This window comes from Coregonus clupeaformis, chromosome 1, assembly GCF_020615455.1.
Source record: "Coregonus clupeaformis isolate EN_2021a chromosome 1, ASM2061545v1, whole genome shotgun sequence".
In the NCBI taxonomy this organism is placed as follows: domain Eukaryota; kingdom Metazoa; phylum Chordata; class Actinopteri; order Salmoniformes; family Salmonidae; genus Coregonus; species Coregonus clupeaformis.
Window position 1 is genome coordinate 81,335,908 of NC_059192.1, and position 22,701 is coordinate 81,358,608.

A 22,701-nucleotide genomic window follows, 5' to 3' on the forward strand; every position below is an offset into this window, starting at 1 on the left:
TGTTCTTACCAACCCCTCGGACGGGATTGAGGAGTACACTTCGGGAACGTTCAAGAGGGTGGGCTTCATTCTGGGTGAAGAGAGGACATGAATAAAACAATTATTCCCTCTTTATGTCGAGATCACAACTTATTTATCTCATGATCAAGACATAACAAAAGTTGTTTTGTCGAGATCACGAGATAAACTCTATAAATAGAAGTGGACATATTGATGATAGTTTGACAGTATGGCTGAGGCGACAGATCCCACAGTGGATCAGCGCATATGTTTTTATTGATTGCTACACTAAGGGATGGTACTGTATATTTCATGCTAACGTCATGCTTTCGTTTGGAGCTCATTATCAGTTTATAAGTTAGAATTTAAGCAAGCTAAATGTCCCTTACCTTGAACTAAGAGTTCTTGGGGCATCTAAAAGCTCTTGGGGCATTTAAGCCCAGGCTGTGTGCCACCCCCAAGACCACAACCAGTTGCATGAAAGAAACAACGCAGAAAACTTTATTAGTCTTGTGAGCAAGCACGCTAGCTAGTTAGCTAGGTAGTCTTCTTAGCCAGTTAGTTAGCTTGTTATCTATGGTGGTTGTTAGCTTGCATAATTGATATGCATATAATTGTAAAGGACACTTCATGTGTATATTATGGATAATATTAACATTTACAGAGTGGGTGAGCTCCATTCCTGACAGGCTGATCAGATTCAATTTCAGCCACAGAGCTTGATCAGGTTCAATAGCAGCCTCAGAGGCTGATAAATCAGGATTCTGCCTTGGCTGTTTCATAGGTAAAGCTCCTTGCAGGCAGATTAGCAGTCAGTGCATTATGTATATCATCAAGACTGGGTGCGCTCTATTTCTGGCAGGCTGATTAGATTCAATAGCAGCCTCTGAGGCTGATAAATCAGGATACTGCCTTGTAGGCTGTCTGCAAGGAGCCTTCCATATGAAACAGCCTACAAGCAGCATCCTGATTGCTATGGAATCTGATTAGCCTGCCAGTAATAGAGCTAACCCACTCTGGATTATAAACATCAACCTATAAGGATTATAAACATCAACCTATAAAGAGCTGACAGCTAATCTGCCTGCAAGGAGCTTTACCTATGAAACAGCAGACAGCCTTACCTATGAAACAGTGGGTGAGCTCTATTCTCTATAGGTAAGGATGGAAGTGGTGTTGGAGGGCTAGTAGGAGGCACTCTTTCCTCTGATCATTTTTTAAAATCCCAATGCCCCAGGGCAGTGATTGGGGACATTGCCCTGTGTAGGGTGCCATCTTTCGGGTGGGACGTTAAACGGGTGTTCTGACACTCTGTGGTCACTAAAGATCCCATGGCACTTATCGTAAGAGATGGGGTGTTAACAGGCGCCTGCAGGCTGACTTCGGTCATCAATTGAACGGTGTTTCTTCTGACATATTGGTGCGGCTGGCTTCCGGGTTAAGTGGGCGGGTGTTAAGGAGTGCGGTTTGGCGGGTCATGTTTCGGAGGACGCATGACTCGACCTTCGCTTCTCCCGAGCCCGTTGGGGAGTTGCAGCGATGAGACAAGATCGTAACTGGATCGCAATTGGATATCATGAAAAAGGGGTTAGAATAAAATAAACAAATAAGGGTTGAATAAAAAAAGACAGAGCTGCCTGTCAGGCATTGTTCAGGGCTTAAATGCCCCTCATTGTGATCAACGCAGCCACATGGCTCCTTGATGAACTGATTGTTGTGCATCTGAACAAATGATCGTGCATCTGAATGAATGGATGATGCGTGGTACTTTGATTATCTCGTGATCTCGAGAAAACAACTATTGTTATGTCGTGATCACAAGAAAATTATCTTATGATCTCGACAAAACAACTTATGTTATGTAGTGCTCATGAGATAAATAAGGTGTGATCTCGACATAACGAAGGAAAAAAAAAAATATTAATATGTCCTCTCTGGACTTCAGAACAAAATAGAGGAGGATTGTCTAACTTTTTTATGTTGCTTTGGGGAGGGTTGTAGATGGATGTCTTCACAGGTCCAACAGATTCCGAGAGGGTCCGGGTACTATATTCTGACTTTTGTCTCAGATCTGGGTGGGTCTGATATAACTGCCATGGTCTCGGGTATGTGCAATTAAAATGTGTAATTAAAATTGATTTACTGACTGGACCCGATTGGACCTGTCCTCTGTTAATGTAACGTGTGTGAGGTGATGAGAACTGCTCAAACTTGTTATCTGTGTCAGCCAATTGCAACTCAATAAAAAGTATAACTTATGTCCAGCTGAAACTGGTTTCGGCTGCTCACCACATGTGCATCTGCTGCCGAGGAGCGAGAGAGAGCGAGTGAAAGGAGCCTTGGCCTAGGCTACTATTGATTGCCTTTTTCATTGAAGTGAAACAAAAGTCATAGGAGAAAGAGTATAGTGAAAAGAAGCGGACAAAGATGAGAAGAACATTGGCACAGTCAAATGGAGTGTGTGCAACTCACTATTTGGGTTTCCTACAATTTTCTAGCTTTTATAGTTTTATTTTCGTATCTATTATCATTTGTTTTATCATTATTATTATTGTAGGCCTATTTAAGAATCTAAACCAGTTCTTTAAATATGCAAAAATATTTATTTCATTTTGTTGAGACATTTTCATTGCCGAAATTAAGTTCGAACTGTCTTTTTAATTTTGTACTCCGTATTTAGGCTAGTTTAAGATAGGTCTATAGGCCTAAGGTTCTCTTCCTTTATATTTATTTTTAAGGCCTACAGTGCCTTCGGGAAGTATTCAGACCCCTTGACTTTTTCCACATTTTGTTACGTTACAGCCTTATTCTAAAATTGATTAAATTGTTTTTTCCCCCTCATCAATCTACACACAATACCCCATAATGACAAAGCAAAAACAGGTTTTTAGACATTCTTGCTAATTTATAGAAAATCTAAAACTTTAATATCACATTCACATAAGTATTCAGACCCTTTACTCAGTACTTTGTTGAAGCACCTTTGGCAGTGATTACAACATCGAGTCTTCTTGGGTATGACGCTACAAGCTTGGCACACCTGTATTTGGAGATTTCTCCCATTCTTCTCTGCAAATCCTCTCAAGCTCTGTCAGGTTGGATGGGGAGCGTCCCTGCACAGCTATTTTCAGGTCTCCAGAGATGTTCGATCGGTTTCAAGTCCGGGCTCTGGCAGGGCCACTCAAGGACATTCAGAGACTTGTCCCGAAGCCACTCCTGCGTTGTCTTGGCTGTGTGCTTAGGGTCGTTGTCCTGTTGGAAGGTGAACCTTCGCCCCAGTCTGAGGTCCTGAGCAGGTTTTCATCATGGATCGCTCTATACTTTGCTCCGTTCATCTTTCCCTCGATCCTGACTAGTCTCCCAGTCCCTGCCGCTGAAAAACATCCCCACAGCGTGATGCTGTCACCACCATGCTTCACCGTAGGGATGGTGCCAGGTTTCCTCCAGACGTGACACTTGGCATTCAGGCCAAAGAGTTCAATCAGACCAGAGAGTCTTGTTTCTCATGGTTTGAGAGTCTTTAGGTGCCTTTTGGCAAACTCCAAGCGGGCTGTCATGTGGCTTTTACTGAGGAGTGGCTTCCGTCTGGCCACTCTACCATAAAAGGCCTGATTGCTGGAGTGCTGTAGAGATGGTTGTCCTTCTGGAAGGTTCTCCCATCTCCACAGAGGAACTCTAGAGCTCGGTCAGAGTGACCATCGGGTTCTTGGTCACCTCCCTGACCAAGGCCTTTCTCCCCCGATTGCTCAGTTTGGCCGGGCGGCCAGCTCTAGGAAGAGTTTTGGTGGTTCCAAACTTCTTCCATTTAAGAATTATGGAGGCCACTGTGTTCTTGGGGACCTTCAAATGCTGCAGAAATGTTTTAAAACCCTTCCCCAGATCTGTGCCTCAACACAATCCTGTCTTGGAGCTCTACGGACAATTCCTTCGACCTCATAGCTTGGTTTTTGCACTGACATGCACTGTCAACTGTGGGACCTTATATAGACAGGTGTGTGCCTTTCCAAATCATGTCCAATCAATTGAATTTACCACAGGTGGACTTCAATCAAGTTGTAGATACAGCTCAAGGATGATCAATGGAAACAGGATGTACCTGAGCTCAATTGAGTCTCATAGCAAAGGGTCTGAATACTTACGTAAATAATTTTGCTAAACATTCTAAAAACCTGTTCTTGCTTTGTCATTGTGGGGTATTGTGTGTAGATTGCTGAGAAAAAAGTAAATATTTAATCCATTTTAGAATAAGGCTGTAATGTAACAAAATGTGGAAAAAGACAAGGGGTCTGAATACTTTCCGAAGGCACTGCCCTGATGCATGTTGTGCTCAAATCTGACAGCTGAACCTTGAGGTGGACAATTCTTGTTGTAGGAAATTAAAAACCAATAAAACAATAGGCTAGTGTTGTCACGATACCAACATTTTACTAACGATATGATACCAGGCCAAGTATCACTATACAGAGTAGTATCGTAAAAAAAAAAAAATCAGATTGGCCTAGCGTCCTGTTCGCCCCGTCCCCCGACACTTGTTCCCGTTTTCAAAATGTTATGCGCTTCACAAAAAACGTCACTGATATTCACACTTCTACTCAATGCAACACGTACTGAATTTAACTTCACAATGTTCACTGTATAATAGAATACTGCATAGAATGGCTAATTTGCTCATATTTACAAAGGCCTGCCTGTGATTGGGCTGGAGGAAGGAATATACACTAAATATAAACGCAACATGGAAAGTGTTGGTCCCATGTTTCATGAGCTGAAATAAAATATAATTTATTTGACAATATCCAGACATCCAATGATTCATGTTAAAAGTTCAAAGAAAGAGACAAAGAAAATAATTCACATCTTTATTACATAAAAAAAAAAAAAAAGCTCTGAACGTGATAAAGGTATGCCTCAAAATAATATTTACAGTTCAGAAATGTTGTTACTACAGTTATTACTGTGTAATCACATAGGTACAAGCGTGTCTTAAAGTGTTGAAAGTAGCTGATATGTTACACATAAAACAAAACATAAAATGCCATAAACCAAATCAATGACAGGTTCCCTGAAAGTAACATTCACTGATCAGTATTCAAGAAGGCTTCTTTTGAGCGCTTCCTCCATCTCTGTGAAGATTCGTTGGGGAGGAGGGGGAAACAGAAAAAATATCAAATAATGTCAACTTCAATAAGACATGCTGCAGCACATAACTGTCACGTAAACACTAGACACTGACCATCTCAAAAGCATTCACGCAGTTCTCTACAGCAACTACAAACCACCAACTATCTGAATGTCCCAGTGTGCATTTAATGATACTGTGATTTGATTAGACATACTCACACTGATGTTATTCTTCTAGCATGTATTGCTGGTAAAAAAAGAGAGGTATCATCTTGTTTTTATTTTGCTACACCTACATGGCCTGATTGGGCAACAGCTTCAAAGCTGACAGACAGAACCTTTCTGGCCATTCAAACAAGGTATCATGCAAACCATTAAAGCAAATGTAACTAATGAAAAGGTCCTCAAACAAAGATAAGTAAAGGTGTTACACACCAATATCAAAGTCAGTTGGCTCTCTTGCTTCTTCCACACTTAAAGCCAAGGCACGCTTCATCTCCTCATCAGATTCATCTGAAACGCATTGTAAATGGACAAAAAATTAGATTCTCTGTTTAGAAAAACATTTCCAATAAACCTTCTATAGCTATATAATGGCTACGGCAAATCAATGAACACATCGGAAGACAAAAAAATAGTCATCACCTCCATGGGCTTCAGTGTCATCTCTGACCTCATCCAAGTTCATAGCAATGGCATGTTTCACATCTTCAAACTCCTCCGCTATAAAATAAAATACAGTAATAAATCAAATCAGTTTTCTAAGACCAGGAAGGTTAATGCAGTGGAAATTAATAATGGAAGATAGTCCAAAGCAGACTTGCCATTCACTTCTGGTTTGATCTCCACAGCGGCCAGTGTCTTGACCGCAGAGGAAGCTGCTGCCTTCTCTGTATGACTCTCACCTCCATCCCTGGAGCTGGAGCAAGGCTCCAGAGGGCAGTGCTGGGAGTGGTAGTGGTTATGGAAACTGGGCACGTCCTTATGACTCTCCTGACAGGATCCACACACCACGTCAAAGGTATTCTCTAGCCCCAAGGCTTTGTGTTGAGAGTGGACATGAGTCTTTATCTGGGCAAACGAGGACACCTGGATGTCGCATGGTGCACACACGTAGCTGCATTTGTCTTCACTGGATAGCCACTTCATGCATCGTGTGAAGGTAGCCTTCCTTTCGTCTTTGTCCTTTTCTGACAACATGCATGGACACAGACATTCACGCCTTTCACTGGCTGTTGCCAGTTGACTGGAGTTTTCGGCCTCGGTGGGTCCATCAACCTCAGGCTCATCCATGCGGTAGTAGTCCTTACTGTGCATGCCCCTATAGTGCTCCTGGAACTCCCCCTCAGTGTCATACTCCATGCTGTCACATAGCCCGCAGAAGTAGCGTGTCACTATTTGGTTGCTGTGCTCGTTCACACAGTGCCTGTATAATGTGGCCTCCTTGAAGAACTTCTGTGGGCAGTGGCCACAGGCAAACCTCTGGAAACTGTGGTTGCTCACGTCTCTGCAGTGTTTGTGCACAGCTTGCTCCGAGTTAAAGATGTCCTCACACATCCTGCACATCCACCTCTCGTCCTGTTTGGGGGGAGGTGTGGGAGATGTAGTTCTAGTCCTGATCTCAGTGAGGGTGCTGGGTCTGGGTCTGCCGCTGGTGGAGGGTTTGGCATAGGGAATGGGAGCAGGCTCCTCGTCCGATACCGCTCTCTCCCTGAAGTAAGTGTGTCCACTGTGGGCCTCTGACACATGCAACATGATGTCCTCGTGACGCGGCATGTCAACCTTGCACAGCCGGCAGTGGAAGAGGAAGTTTGAGAGGTGGGCACCGCCGTGAAAACGGCTCATGTGCAGGCGAGTGATGGACGACTCGCCCATATGCTTTCCACACACGCCACATTGATGGAAGATCTGATTGGCAGCAAAAAGGTGCTTGCTGGCCATGGCCTCCTCTGAAAAGCGCTGGCCACACTCACAAAACCATGCCACTATCAAGCAACTCCTTGAAGGCCCAGCGCTGCCATTCAAAGTTCCCTCGCGTCTCTGGCGCTTGGCTGGGGATCCAACAGAATCACCTCTCTTCTTGTCCCTCTTCCGAGAGGGGGTTACAGGATCTTTTGACTGTTTGGGCCGTGACTTCGCTGCAGCCGTTGCCCTCTTGGCGTGTTGAATTTCATAGAAATTGCTGTAGTGCAGAATTGCCTTTTCCATGGTGCCGTTGACCTCAGTATTGTGCTGACTCAATTCTTTATGCCTCTCAACATCACCTTGGTTGAGGAACAGTTTGCAACACACAGCGCACTGGCCCAGCACTTGTAGTTGTTTCATGACCTGCACCACTGTTTTCTCTGCCTCAGCCCTAGCAGCGCCCTGTCTGCACTGCACACTGAGGGAGAAGGGAACAAAAAACAAGCAGAGATAACATTAACAAAATGACAAAGGAGATCATCTATCCATTAGGGCCGGAACAATACCAGTATCGCGATTCTCGTTAGTATCGTGGCAAGGAAACAAAACTTCTTTAGGAAAACAGGCCGAATGTTGGAACCAAAAATCATTATGGTGTGATCCAGTCACATGTATTTATCTTCTAAGCTACAGCACACAATATATTACATATTTTCATTTTTGCCATGCGAAAAATATTGCAATACTGGTATCTTCAAAGCCCTATTATCCATATGATGGAAGTGAGGGTTATAGTCAAGGCCGAGGCTGCGGTACCAAAGGATTCAGCTTTGATCTAACTTTATTAAGCAAGCACCATTCATTCATCACTGAAATTCACCAGAGTAGCCTGTTCTCTGGGCAGCCAAACAAGTAGAGCAGAGACTGTGTAAAGTTGGGAATCCCGCACATGCGCAGAAGCTTCGGATCTTTAGCTATTGGAAAGAGGGTGCCACTCCGTATAATCAATGATGTGTTAAATATGTACATTACCAGTGAAAAGTTTGGACACACCTACTCATTCAAGGGTTTTTCTTTATTTTTACTATTTTCTACATTGTAGAATAATAGTGAAGACATCAAAACTATGAAATAACACATATGGAATCATGTAGTAACCAAAAAAAGTGTTAAACAAATCAAAATATAGTTTATATTTGAGATTCTTCAAAGTAGCCACCCTTTGCCTTGATGACAGCTTTGCACACTCTTGGCATTCTCTCAACCAGCTTCATGAGGAATGCTTTTCCAACAGTCTTGAAGGAGTTTCCACATATGCTGAGCACTTGTTGGCTGCTTTTCCTTCACTTTGCAGTCCAACTCATCCCAAACCATCTCAATTGGATTGAGGTCGGGTGATTGTGGAGGCCAGGTCACCATCACGCTCCTTCTTGGTCAAATAGCCCTTACACAGCCTGGAGGTGTGTTGGGTCATTGTCCTGTTGAAAAACAAATGATAGTCCCACTAAGCACAAACCAGATGGGATGGCGTATTACTGCAGAATGCTGTGGTAGCCATGCTGGTTAAGTGTGCCTTGAATTCGAAATGAATCACTGACGGTGTCACCAGCAAAGTACCCCCACCCCATCACACCTCCTCCTCCATGCTTCACAGTGGGAACCACACATGCGGAGATCATCCGTTCACTTACTCTGCGTCTCACAAAGACACGGCGGTTGGAACCAAAAATCTCAAATTTGGACTCATCAGACCAAAGGACAGCTTTCCACCGGTCTAATGTCCATTGCTTGTGTTTCTTGGCCCAAGCAAGTCTCTTCTTCTTATTGGTGTCCTTTACTAGTGGTTTCCTTGCAGCAATTCGACCATGAAGGCCTGATTCACGCAGTCTCCTCTGAACAGTTGATGTTGAGATGCGTCTGTTACTTGAACCCTGTGAAGCATTTATTTGGGCTGCAATCTGAGGTGCAGTTAACTCTAATGAACTTATCCTCTGCAGCAGAGGTAACTCTGGGTCTTCCTTTCCTGTGGCGGTCCTCATGAGAGCCATTTTCATCATAGCGCTTGATGGTTTTTGCGACTGCACTTGAAGAAACTTTCAAAGTTCTTGAAATGTTCCTGCTTGACTGACCTTCATGTCTTAAAGTAATGATGGACTGTCATTTCTCTTTGCTTATTTGAGCAGTTCTTGCCATAATATGGACTTGGTATTTTAACAAATTGGGCTATTTTACCTTTTAGTCATTTAGCAGACGCTCTTATCCAGAGCGACTTACAGTTAGTGAATACATTTATTTATTTTTTTATACTGGCCCCCCGTGGGAATCGAACCCACAACCCTGGCGTTGCAAACGCCATGCTCTATCAACTGAGCTACATCCCTGCCGGCCATTCCCTCCCCTACCCTGGACAACGCTGGGCCAATTGTGCGCCGCCCATGAGTCTCCCGGTCGCGGCCGGCTGCGACAGAGCCTGGATTCGAACCAGGATCTCTAGTGGCACAGTTAGCACTGCAATGCAGTGCCTTAGACCACTGCGCCACTCAGGCTATCTTCTGTATACCACCCCTACCTTGTCACTACACAACTGATTGGCTCAAACGCATTAAGAAGGAAAGAAATTCCACAAATTAATTTAACAAGGCACACCTTTTAATTGAAATGCATTCCAGGTGATTACCTCATGAAGCTGGTTGAGAAAATGCCAAGAGTGTGCAAAGCTGTCATCAAGGCAAAGGGTGGGTACTTTGAAGAATCTCAAATATAAAATATATTTTGATTTGTTTAACACTTTTTTGGTTACATGATTCCATATGTGTTATTTCATAGTTTTGATGTCTTCACTATTATTCTACAATGTAGAAAATAGTAAAAATAAAGAAAAACCCTGGAATGAGTAGGTGTGTCCAAACTTTTGACTGGTACTGTATGTCTACGGTTATTTTTGTTTGTCTGTGTATAAGACAATAAATCAATGTGTATGTAACAATATGTACCTACACTGTAATTACATTTTACCTGCCTATTTAACAACCATGCATGTACACTAACACCATACTGACTTTAAAAGTACACTAATAACACATACAGATATAAACTTACTTGAAGTGGGCCTGTGCTTCCATGTGTGAGTTAAGCCCCTTTTGGCATGTTGTACATCTCACGCTGAATGAAACCTCCTTACACAAAGCAATGAGACGATTCTTTGCATATCGTGGGATGGGAACTGGCAATGCTGTCCCTTTAGTTTCTTTTATCCAGAAAGAGAACAAAATATCTCGTTACACATTTCAATGGAGGATACAAAGTTATAGCAGTGTATTGGCAGGTTATCCTGTCCAAGCACTATTCATTCACACAAAATATTTGCTCTATAGAAATGCCACAAACAGCATAAAAAGAGTCCATATGCCGCTAATCTTTGTTCTCGCTGCCTAAATACAATTTCCCTGGGCATAATATCTAGCGTTGATGCTGATTAATATTGTATACATGACTGAAGATGATTTACAGTGGAACAGGCAGTTAAGGCTTACCACTCATGATGATGGACTGAAAGAAGTGGTTTTTGGCCGACATATGCTGGAGGCACTCGTCCCTGATGTAGAAGAGCAGGTAGCAGGCAGGGCAGGCGAAGCACACGATCGTCTGGCAGGTCTGAGTGTGGTCATGGTCTTCATCAGGGGAGGACAGCTAAAGAAAATAAGAATTGTTACACACAGTACAAGTTTAAGACTTTTTCGGCTGGATTGAAATGTGTATCCAATATGTGGTTGAAAATAAATTCATACTTTAATATCCTTATTTTAGTTTAAGAGACAAAATAGTATGGCAATCACTGGAGAACAAACTAGTTCGAGACTATCCCATCAACGGTCCCTGAAAAACAGTAATATCCTATGTTTCTTAGAGTCGTGGCTGAACCAGTATGTCACCTGTGCAACTAGAGGCGACAAAACTATTGATCACCTTTACTCCACACACAAGACCTTCCCTCAGTCTCCCTTTGGTAAATCAGACCATAACTCTATCCTCCTGCTTCCAAGAAAGAAATCAAAACAGGAAGTACCAGTGAAGCACTCAATACGGAAGTGGTCCAACGAAGCGGATGCTAAGCCACAGGACTGTTTCGCTACCACATATGTTCTGTGATTCATCCAATAACATTGTGGAGTTTACCACATCACTCACCGGCTTCATTATTAAGTGCATCGACAACGTCATCCTCACAGTGACATACATACATTGAACAAAAATATAAAGGTAAAGTGTTGGTCCCATGTTTCATGAGCTGATTTTTTTTTTTTTTTAATCCCATGAATTTTCCATACACAAGAAAATATTCTCACATTTTGTGCACAAATTTGTTTACATCCCTGTTAGTGAGCATTTCTCCTTTGCCAAGAAAATCCATCCACCTGTCTGGTGTGGCATATCAAGAAACTGATTAAAAAGCATGATCATTACACACGGGCACCTTGTGCGGGGGACAATAAAAGGCCACTTTAAAATGTGCAGTTTTGTCACACAACACAAGTTTGTCTCAAGTTGAGGGAGTGTGCAATTGGCATGCTGACTGCATGAATGTCCACCAGAACTATTGACAGAGAATTTAATGTTAATTTCTCTACCATAAGCTACCTCCAACGTTGTTTTAGAGAATTTGGCAGTACCACCAACCAGCCTCACAACCGCAGACCACATGTAACCACGCCAGCCAAGGACCTCCACATCCGTCTTCTTCACCTGGGGGATCATCTGAGACCAGCCACCCGGACAGCTGATGAAACTGAGGAGTATGTCGGTCTGTAATAAAGCCCTTTTGTGGGGAAAAACTAATTCTGATTGGCTTAGCCTGGCTCCCCAGTGGGTGGGCCTGGCTGCCAAGTGGGTTGGCCTATGCCCTCCAAGGCCCACCCATGGCTGCACCCCTGACCAGTCATGTGAAATCCATAGAATTTATTTCAATTGACTGATTTCCTTATATGAACTGTAACACAGTTAAATCTTTGAAATTGTGGCGTTCATATTTTTTGTTCAGTATACATACCCCAATCAGAAGCCATGGATTACAGGCAACATCCGCACTGAGCTAAAGGCTAGAGCTGCCGCTTTCAAGGAGCGAAACACTAATTTGGACACTTATAAGAAATCCAGCTACGACCTCCGACGAGCGATCAAACAAATATGTGGCAGGGCTTGCAAACTATCACAGATTACAAAGGGAAACCCAGCCGCGAGCTGCCTAGCGAAGCGAGCCTACCAAACGAGCTAAATGCCTTCTATGCTCGCGTCGAGGCAAGCAACACTGAACCATGCATGAGAGAACCAGCAGTTCCGGACGACTGTGATCTCGCTCTTCATAGCCGATATGAGTAAGACCTTTAAACAACAGAAGGAATACCAGGACACGTAGTCAGAGCATGTACTGACCAGCTGGCAAGTGTCTTCACTGACATTTTCAACATATCCCTGACTCGGTCTGTACTACCAACTTGTTTTAAGCAGGCCATAGTGCAAAATAATTACAATTTAGTATTAACACGAGTGATAGATGTGCAGAAGATGATGTGCAAATAGAGATACTGGGGTGCAAATGAGCTAAATAAATAACAATATGGGGATGAGGTAGTTGGGTGGGCTAATTACAGATGGGCTGTGTACAGGTGCAGTGATCGGTAAGGTGCTCTGACAATTGATGCTTAAAGTTAGTGAGGGAGATAAGAGTCTCCAGCTTTAGAGATTTTTGCAGTTCGTTCCAGTCATTGGCAGCAGAGAACTGGATGGAATGGCGGCCAAAGGAGGTGTTGGCTTTGGGGATGACCAGTGAGATATACCTGCTGGAGCGCATACTACGGGTGGGTGTTGCTATGGTGACCAATGAGCAAAGATAAGGCGGGGATTTGCCCAACAGTGATTTATAGATGACCTGGAGCCAGTGGGTTTGGCGACGAATATGTAGTGAGGGCCAGCCAACGAGAGCGTACAGGTCACAATGGTGGGTAGTATATGGGGCTTTGGTGACAAAACGGATGGCACTGTGATAGACTACATCCAATTTGCTGAGTAGAGTGTTGGAGGCTATTTTGTAAATGACATCACCGAAGTCAAGGATCGGTAGGATAGTCAGTTTTACGAGGGCATGTTTGGCAGCATGAGTGAAGGAGGCTTTGTTGCGAAATAAGAAGCCAATTCTAGATTTAACTTTGGATTGGAGATACTTAATGTGAGTCTGGAAGGAGAGTTTACGGTCTAGTTGTCCACATATTCTAAGTCAGACCCGCCGAGAGTAGTGATTCTAGTCGGGCGGGCGGGTGCAAGCAGCGTTCGATTGAAGAGCATGCATTTAGTTCTACTAGCGTTTAAGCGCAATTGGAGGCTACGGAAGGAGTGTTGTATGGCATTGAAGCTCGTTTGGACTATCGCCCCATAGCACTCACATCTATAGCTATGAAATGCTTTTAAATGCTGGTCATGACTCACTTCAACACCATCATCCCAAACACCCTGGACCCACTCCAATTCGCATACCGCCTCAACAGATTCACAGATGAGTGCAATAGAGATTGCGTCCGCACTGCCCTCATCCACCTGGACAAAAGGAATACCTATGTAAGAATGCTGTTCATTGACTACATCTCAGCATTCAACACCATAGTCCCTTCAAGGCTCAGCACAAAGCTCAGGACCCTGGGACTGAACACCTTCTGCAACTGGATCCTGGATTTCCTGACGGGCCGCCCCCATGCGGTGAGGGTAGGCAACATCAACACAGGGTTCCCATCAAGTTTGCTGACGACACAACGGTGGTAAGACTGATCACCGACGACGATGAGGCAGCCTATAGGGAGGAGTTCAGAGACCTGGCAGTGTGGTGCCAGGAAAACAACCTCTCCCTCAACGTCAGCAAGACAAAGGAGATGATCGTGGACTACGGGATACGGTGGGGAGAGCACACCCCCATCCATATCGATGGGGCTGTAGTGGAGTGTGTCCACACATCACTAAGGAATTAACATGGTCCACACACCCCCACACAGTTGTGAAGAGGGCACAACAGTGCCTCTTTTCACTCAGGAGACTGAAAAGATTTGGCATGGGCCCTCAGATCCTCATAACGTTATGCAGCTGCACCATTGAGACCATCTTGACTGGCTGCATCACCGCTTGGTACAGCAACTGCAAGCCACCCGACCACAAGGCGCTACAGAGGGTGGTGAGTACGGCCCAGTATATCACTGGGGCCGAGCTCCCTGCCATCCAGGACCTCTATACCAGGCGGTAGAGTCTGACCAATATATATTGGCCTTTTACCGCTATCGGACGATAACTCAACCGATATTCAATAAATAGAATGAAAAAAGGGAATCTCATGCTTATCTGAACACTTGTGGCCATTCTCATGAGGTGTCATTATGATCACAATGTATGAAATCAACATTTGAAGCATAGTTATTGGACAATTGCTCTTTTGGATGGCAATTTATGAGAATTCAGTGTGGGAAAAACGGCTGTTTTTAATTTCCTTGCTGTAAAACAGTATATCGGCAGATATATCGTTAAGTTGTCCCCCCAAAAAAATCAGACCCAAAAACCCATATGGGTCGGCTCTACCAGGCGGTGTCAGAGGAAGGCCCAAAAAATGGCCAAAGTCTCCAGCCACACAAGCCATAGACTGTTCTCTCTGCTACCGCACGGCAAGAGGTACCAGTGCACAAAGTCTGGAACCAACAGGACCCTGAACAGCTTCTACCCCCAATCCATAAATAAGACTGCTTAACAAGGCTGCTAAATAGCTAATCAAATTGCTACCCAGACTAACTGCATTGACCCTTTTTTGCACTAACTCTCTTGCACAGACTCTATGCACACACACTGTACTCTACCCACACACTCACACTGACACCCCAACACACACACACGAGCACTACATACACCCATACACGAGCACTACATACACCCATACACACATAACATGCACACTGACGCCAAACATACACGGTGCTGCTACAGCTAAGTCTATTATCTATCCTGTTGCCTAGTCACTTTACCCCTACCAATATGTACATAGCTACCTCAATTACCTCGTACCCCTGCACATCGACTTGCTACTGGTACTCCCTGTATATAGCCAAGTTTGTTATTTGTAGTTGTTATTGTTATTCACTGTGTATTTATTCCTCGTGTCACTATTTCTATTTTATCTTTAACTCTGCATGGTTGGTAACGGACCCGTAAATAAGTATTTTCACTGATAGTCTACACCTGTTGTTTACAAAGCACGTAACAAATAAAATAGATATATACTTTTTTGGGGATCACAGCTAAATGCTGCCCTCTACTGCTTTGGTAGTGATAAACGTCAACACTATTTTCTAAGTGATAATTTTGAGGTCCTCCATCCAATAACAAAATCTGTTGCAGGAATTACATTTACATTTTAGTCATTTAGCAGATGCTCTTATCCAGAGCAACTTACAGTTAGTGAGTGCATACATTTTATTCATACTGGCCCCCCGTGGGAAACAAACCCACAACCCTGGCATTGCAAGCACCATGCTCTACCAACTGAGCTACACAGGGCCTACTGTGAAGTATTGCTGCATTGTTTATGTTTTCAACCTCCTAGTGAGAACCAATTGTGAAACAGGAAGGCCCTACTGTGTGAAGGTGGTTGACTGGGCGGACTACTCGCTGGTAAAAAAGCTACTTTATAGCTTCAAACGGCAATGTATCCCTCATGGTATTTGATTGGTAGGTAGAATTCTTGCATAGAGCACATTTGAATGACAGCGGTGACTGAACACAATTGAAAGTGCATAATTTCTAACAACAGTAGTTGATTTTACAGGCATAACCAACCTTTGACTGCTGATGCACCTTCCAAGCTTCTTTGGTGTCAAAATGAACACCACAAGCAACGCAGGCAAACAGCTCAGTTGGGCTTCCTTTCAGGTAGATGGTCGGGTCACAAGGAGAGTGGTCAAACCTGCAGACAGAAAAAATGGTTCTCAGGGATAAATTACAAGTAGGTTGTTTATTATGTATAATGGTTATAGAAATATAAATCTCATAATTTAACCTTTTCAAGTGACCTTCCAGGAGAGGTACGTTGTCATAAACCCGACCACAGTTGATCACTGGACAGGTATGTGTAGATGAGCTACTGGTGGGAAAGGGGACCTGTCTGCGTCTCCAGCTAGCTCCAGTATTGATGACCCCAGGTGTCACACCTAAGAACAGACAATGGTAAGACTGAGATCCTGCTTTTCTACCAAATTAAATGAAATGTCTTGTGTGCCTCTAGCACTGACTCCAGGGCCCGTGTTCACAAAGCGTCTCAGTGTAAGAGTGCTGATCTAGGATCAGTTGAGCCCTACACTGAGACATTCTATGAATATGGGGCCCAGATCTCAACTTTAAAAATGCCTTCTGAGACTAACTAGACTATATTACCTGGCATCTTTAACCACATGTCTACACAGCGCTTGGCATCATATGCGTTACCATTGGGACTAAATGCCAGCTCCTGCCGCCCATGAGCCTTTTGTGAGATTTGCTTCTCCTGAAATAAGGCAAGCAGAGACATGACCAATATGAAGAACTGTGCAAAGAGAGACAATAGCTCCCACAAAAGACAAAATACACAACAAGCTGCAATGGCTAATATGATTATCATACCAGTTTGAACTTGAAGTCTCCTTACCTTGAAGGCTTTACACTTCTCTGCTCTTTCCTTTTTCTCCACAGCCACTTGGCGAGCTAGTCTGTCCAAAGTTGAGGTGACCTGAGCTTTCTGTCGGTCAATCTCATCTTCAATCTTAACAACAATACAAAAAAGGTACACAAAACATATTATGTACATAACAATAACATGTCACTTTTTCAACCACCTTTCCATGTCATTACAGTTTGTATTAAATGTCTTATCTTTCACTTGACACACTCACTGTCTCAGCTGTGGGTAAACTTCCATCGTCTTCCCCATCACTCAGTAAATCAATACATTCCAGTACAGGTCTAAGCGGAGCCTCCTAAAACGAGATAGTTAAATGGAGGAGACACTGTGTCTTTCTGACACTGTTGACTCTTTTGGACCGGTCTGAAAACGTCTGTTTTTTCATGACAGTTGTATAAAAATATACTGACTCACACTATCCAAGTTTGGGTCAATTTAATTTAAACTAATGCATTGTACGAAAATGTTTAATGTAAATTACTAACCCTAACTTCCTGCAAAGGTGAATGCCAACATAGCTAGTAAAGAAACCTTTGAACCTTGTTCATACAAATGACAAATCACTTACTGACACAAACTCCACCTCATCTTCATCATTTGCTCCAGTCGGGGAGGACATTGATTTTATCTGGAGAGAAAAAATACATAAAAACTCAACCAAATCGAATTGCACTGATAATCAACAACGTTGTCAAAATCATTATCTATCCATTTCTTCAGTATTATGTCTGGCTGGGCTGATGACGAATAGCTACATTGTTCCAATGTTAGCTAACTACAATGTGACAATGATAACGTTAGCTAGCTACAATATAACAATTGTTTGTTTTAATGCAAGCCTACTCCAATCTGCCATCACATGTGGGTTCAAGACTAGTTAGTTATAATCCCTGCTAGCACTAGTGTGAATGACTGCTCCAACACTTATGCTGACTATCTAGCTAGCTAGTTGAAACATTATCGAAGAAAACACGTTAGACAGCTTGCTTACTGTACTTAGCTAGCTAGCTAACGTTAGTTGGCAGGTTAGTGCACCACAAGCAGTTCGGTAGCTATAACGTTACCGTGCAAATATTCGGTAAACAATGTAACTAGCTAACTAGTTTGATAGATAACTAGCTAGCTAATTCTCCTTAGGGTAAATTATGAAAATAATAAGCACGAGCAGACACTCACCAAGTTGCGTTTTCGCGCAAAAGGGATGTTGATCTTCTGCGGGTGATCCTGGGATGTGGAGTTCTAATGAAAAGCGCACGGCGGGGCTGCAGTCGTATTGGCAGGAAAATAGGAAAATAATTCGTCGTCTTAATTAATTAATTAATTATGAAGGCAATTCTTTTTCTGAGAAAAAATTACACATTTTATTTATTAAATTTAAAATTATTGAACATCATTTTCATTCCATGTAAAATATTCAATGTCAAAACGTCCTCTCTGCTTTAGCTTAGCCAGCTGGCCTACTAGCAATGTTCTATTTAGCAGAGTAATTTCATGACAATTGGGCCTATGTGTTATTACAGTCTAGCCTTATAGCCTAAATAGCCCTTTTCATCCTACAATATTTTAATAATGTATCAAAGACTTTACATTTAAGCAGGTTAATGCTAGAGACTGATCATGATTCCCGGGCTGACGCCTTTAAATATCTTGCCATCTGCAGCATCTTTGCTGTGCTGAGCTCAGAGATGCATGATGCTTACTCCCGCTGCTTGAGCTCTAAAAAAAGCAGTTCGGCTGAGTCATGGGTTGATGCTTTACAATACGTTATTGAAATCAATAGAACTGTGGAATAGTCTGTAGCCTAGCGTATGTTTCAGACTGCGATGAGACATTCACTATATCCTATGTCAATATATTAGGTTCACGTTCAGCATTTGGGCAGCAAGCGTAAAGCCGGATATCTGTGCGCAGGAGGCGCTGCCCTACAACGCGTTTTATGATGATTGCTGCGGCGTTTTTGGTCTTATTGAGACCGTATAGTATTCAAGTTGTTTTGTTATTATTGCTGCTATTGCTGGGAACTATTGCAACAATTCTCTTTTTCTGTTGCTGGCATCGGAGGCTTCGTAACGGGAAACATCCTATAAAATCTGTGCTTTCAGGGCGCTCAAGGAGTCGCGGTGAGTAGAGGCGTCAGCATCTCCAAGTAGTGCGGCTAATCCACCAAACCAAATGCGTGGCATGTCTGTAATATTTTCAAACATATTCACACGATAACCTGTTAAATAGGTTACAACCTAAACTGTACCCTGTGCTATTTTTAGCGACTTGTTACACTTGAATTGCCATTATTTTCAGCAGATAAACATAGCCGACAGGCTACAGTTTAGACTGCTATGTGCATAGCCTTGAGGATGAAATCATCTATTAGGCTACTGTCAGTGTCCACCTTATTCACAGGTGTACTGTAACGTACACAGTCTTAATTTGTCTAATGGTAGCCTATGATATCCTAAATGTAGCCATAGACAATAAGCGTCATATGGGATGTGTTTGAAGGTATCCGAGTGTGCTAGAAAATATTTTCATTTGTCCTAGAAGCTGGTCTCCGGAAGCATCATTTTCGATCAGAGGTAATCAATCATTGGTTAGACAATTACTTCTGTCAAGGTCAGTAGGTAGCCATTTTTTATTACTCCAAATACAAGATTGTGAAGGAAGTATAATGGTGCTCTGTGCTACTTTTATTATACTTTACCGGTATACTTTTTGGAGTTGTGCTGTTGTTAGACTTAGTCATGCGCATTGCGCATGTGTGATCAATAAATCAAGTGACTAATTCTGCACTTTCTGCAGCTTGACTGTAATTCTGAAAAAAATATCCACGTTGTAATGAAAAATGACAAAATATGCCTATATAGGCTATAACAAATGGAACATTAAAAACCAACTACATTGAACAAAAATATAAACGCAACACGAGTTACAGTTCATATATGTCACGGTTCAGACAGACGACAAGAGGACCACAATTGCGTCACACCAGAAAGTTTATTAAAACTTAAGGGAAAAGGGAAGTAGGGAGTGAGTGAAGGCTCCAGGGGTTATCCCGTCCAATGTGCTGGGTCTGTGCCCCCCAGTGGCAGCGATCGTCCGATGACGCCGGTGGTTGGTGGTCCAGAAGTCCTGGGGGAGGAAACACAGACACAACGGGCGGATGAAACAAGGCAGAAGTACAGTTCAAGGGAAATCCAAATACGTTGTAGCAAGGCAGAAGGCTGGTCAGAGTTACCGGGGTCGAAGAGTAGTCAGGAGTCGTAATGGCAGAGAGCAGGTCTGGTTTTCCTGGGGCAGAAGAGTATCCAAGAATCAGGCAGGTCCGGGGTCACAAAACAAGGGTGAGCCAGAAGCGCGAGCACACAGGTTCCGGGTGTGAGCTTTGCAGACGATCTGACAAAGGAGAGCTGAAAGACGGGACTTTAAATACTGGGAGGGTTAGTGGGTAATGCAGCGCAGCTGGCAGAGTAATTAGAGCCGAGCAGAGCAGGGACAGGTGGAGCTCGTTAGGCTGAGTAGAGAGAGAGAGATGAGCAGAGTGGAAGATAGTGGAAACACATTAAGGTGGTAACCCGGTGGAGTGAGAGGGCTCATGACAGAACCCCCCCAAGGGACGGCCCCAGAAGTCCCAAGAGCAACACCACGCCGGGCGGGAGGAGGGGAGCCGGAGGAGGGCTAGAACTCCTCCGAACGGTCCCAGCGAACGCCCTCATCCTCGGAGGAAGCCGGAGGGCCGTGGTCGGGGAGATGGGACAGGTCCCGAGACAGGATCAGGCACAGGACAGGAAGCCGAGCGGGCAGGACGGTTAGGGATCCCTCTGGGGCGGCCCCTACGGATTGCAGGTTGATCAGGATGCCGTTGGTGGAAGGCGGTGATGAGAGTCCTATCCACAATCCGACTAGCTGGCACCCAGGTCCTTTCCTCAGGTCCATAGCCCTCCCAGTCAATGAGGTACTGGAGACCCCTACCCCCTCCGTCTGGACCGAAGCAGGCGGCGGACGGTGTAAACCAGACCACCATCGACGAGCCGTGGAGGAGGAGGACAAGGCGCAGCAGGGACCAGCGGACTCTCATGAATGGGCTTAATCTTAGACACATGGAAAGTGGGGTGCACCCTCATGGAATTAGGCAGTTGGAGCCGGACAGCAGTTGGGCTAATCACTCTTATGATAGGGAATGGGCCAATGAACCGAGGTGCCAACTTCTGCGACTCCACCCTGAGTGGCAGGTTCCTTGACGACAACCACACCCTTTGACCAACATGGTAGGTGGGAGCAGGGATTCTCCGACGGTTGGCCCCGGTAGTGTAGCTGGCAACGGATCTGAGAAGTGTGGCTCGGGCCTGTGACCAGGTGCGGCGACATCGACAGGCAACGCAAGTGCAGATGGGCAAGTAACCTCCCCTTCCTGACTGGCAAATAGAGGAGGCTGGTATCCATAAACACATTGGAAAGGGGACATACCGATGGCAGAGCAGGTCAGAGAATTGTGTCGTACTCCACCCATGTCAATTGCTGCGACCAGGAGTGGGGGTTGCGTGAAGTCATGCATCGCAGTGCCTTCTCGAGCTCCTGATTTGCCCGCTCTGACTGCCCATTGGATTGGGGATGGAATCCAGAAGTCAGACTGACTGTGGCTCCCAGCAGGTGACAGAACTCCTTCCAAAAAGCGGAGGAGAATTGTGGACCACGGTCAGAAACTACATCCTTTGGCAGTCCGTGGATCCGGAAGGCGTGTTCCAGGACCACCTGGGCGGTCTCCTTGGCGGTTGGGAGCTTGGGGAGGGAATGAAGTGTGCCATCTTGCTGAATCGGTCAACTATGGTGAGAATGACGGTCTTGCCCCTTGAAGGGGCAGCCCCGTGACAAAGTCAAGGGCGATGTGAGACCAGGGCGTCTGGGCACAGGCAGGGGCTGCAGCAATCCGGCTGGGGGCTGGCAGGACGACTTGTGTTGGTTGCAGATGGGGCAGGCTTGGAACGAATTCCCGTACATCCTTTCTCAGAGCGGGCCACCAGAACCTCTGGGCGAGCAGGTTGTAAGTGCGGGTGGAGCCAGGGTGACAAGCTAGGCGGAGTCATGTCCCCACTGAACGACCTGGGACCTTAGGTTTTCGGGGACAAAAGGCGGTCAGCTGGGCAAGTGCTGGGACCGGGCTGGTTACGGAGAGCTTCCAGCACCTGTTCCTCAACAGCCCAGGTCAGAGCTGCTACGATGCAGGGACTTGGCAGAATCGACACAGGATCCTTGGAGGGGTTGTCATCCTTCTGGAATTGACGGGAGAGGGCGTCTGGCTTGGTGTTGCGTGATCCAGGCCGGTATGACAGAGTGAAATTAAACCTGGTGAAGAACAGGGCCCAGCGGGACTGCCTGGAGTTCAACCGTTTGGCCGTGCGGATGTACTCCAAGTTCTTATGATCGGTCCAAACGAGAAATGGAATGGTGGACCCCTCCAGCCAGTGACGCCACTCCTCCAAGGCAAGCTTCACAGCCAGCAGCTCTCGGTTCCCTATGTCGTAATTGCACTCAGAGGGGGACAACCGACGTGAGAAAAAGGCACAGGGATGGAGCTTCCTATCCTCCGCAGCCCACTGAGAAATCACAGCACCAACTCCCACATCCGAGGCGTCCACCTCCACAATGAATTGCCGGTCCACGTCAGGCATCTGGAGGATGGGAGGCGGAGGTGAACCTACCTTGAGGGTACTGAAGGCCTTGTCGGCTGCTGGGGTCCAGGTGAAGGGTTGCTTGGTGCTGGTTAGAGCAGTGAGAGGGGCAGCAACGGTACTGTAGTTCCGGATAAACTTTCTATAGAAGTTAGCAAACCCCAGAAACTGTTGCAGCTTCTTTCTGTTCTCCCGAACTGGCCATGACGTGACTGCTGATACTTTGGCAGGATCCATTTGGATACTTCCCTCTGCCACTATGTACCCCAGGAAGGC

At 44.8% G+C, this 22,701-nt stretch overlaps 1 protein-coding gene across 3 annotated transcripts; it reads right to left on the bottom strand.

The window, feature by feature from the left end:
* Positions 1-4,845: 4,845 nt before the first annotated feature.
* LOC121575036 (E3 SUMO-protein ligase ZNF451) lies at positions 4,846-18,022 on the bottom strand. Of its 3 annotated transcripts, XM_041887821.2 has the most exons (14): positions 17,939-18,022; positions 17,331-17,390; positions 16,974-17,057; positions 16,730-16,843; positions 16,480-16,588; positions 16,106-16,256; positions 15,886-16,012; positions 10,560-10,716; positions 10,126-10,273; positions 5,946-7,504; positions 5,767-5,844; positions 5,557-5,634; positions 5,341-5,368; positions 4,846-5,123 (listed from the first exon to the last, which is right to left on the bottom strand). In XM_041887821.2, exons 2-14 carry the CDS (start codon positions 17,379-17,381, stop codon positions 5,090-5,092), a joined length of 2,718 nt encoding a protein of 905 aa, XP_041743755.2. In that variant the 5' UTR covers positions 17,382-17,390; positions 17,939-18,022; the 3' UTR covers positions 4,846-5,089. The 3 variants fall into 3 exon arrangements, with proteins under 3 accessions (XP_041743755.2, XP_041743774.2, XP_041743764.2); XM_041887840.2 differs by lacking the exon at positions 16,974-17,057; XM_041887830.2 differs by lacking the exon at positions 5,341-5,368.
* Positions 18,023-22,701: the final 4,679 nt, after the last annotated feature.

Excerpts from the sequence above, each read along its gene's own strand:
- LOC121575036 (XM_041887821.2), bottom strand. The coding sequence starts at position 17,381 with ATGTCCTCCCCGACTGGAGCAAATGATGAAGATGAGGTGGAGTTTGTG. Across the intron at positions 10,717-15,885 it reads AGGTGCATCAGCAGTCAAAG|CTGTCCTCCCCTGATGAAGA; the intron begins GTTGGTTATGCC and ends TATTTTCTTTAG. Across the intron at positions 7,505-10,125 it reads GAAGCACAGGCCCACTTCAA|TGTGCAGTGCAGACAGGGCG; the intron begins GTAAGTTTATAT and ends CTTCTCCCTCAG.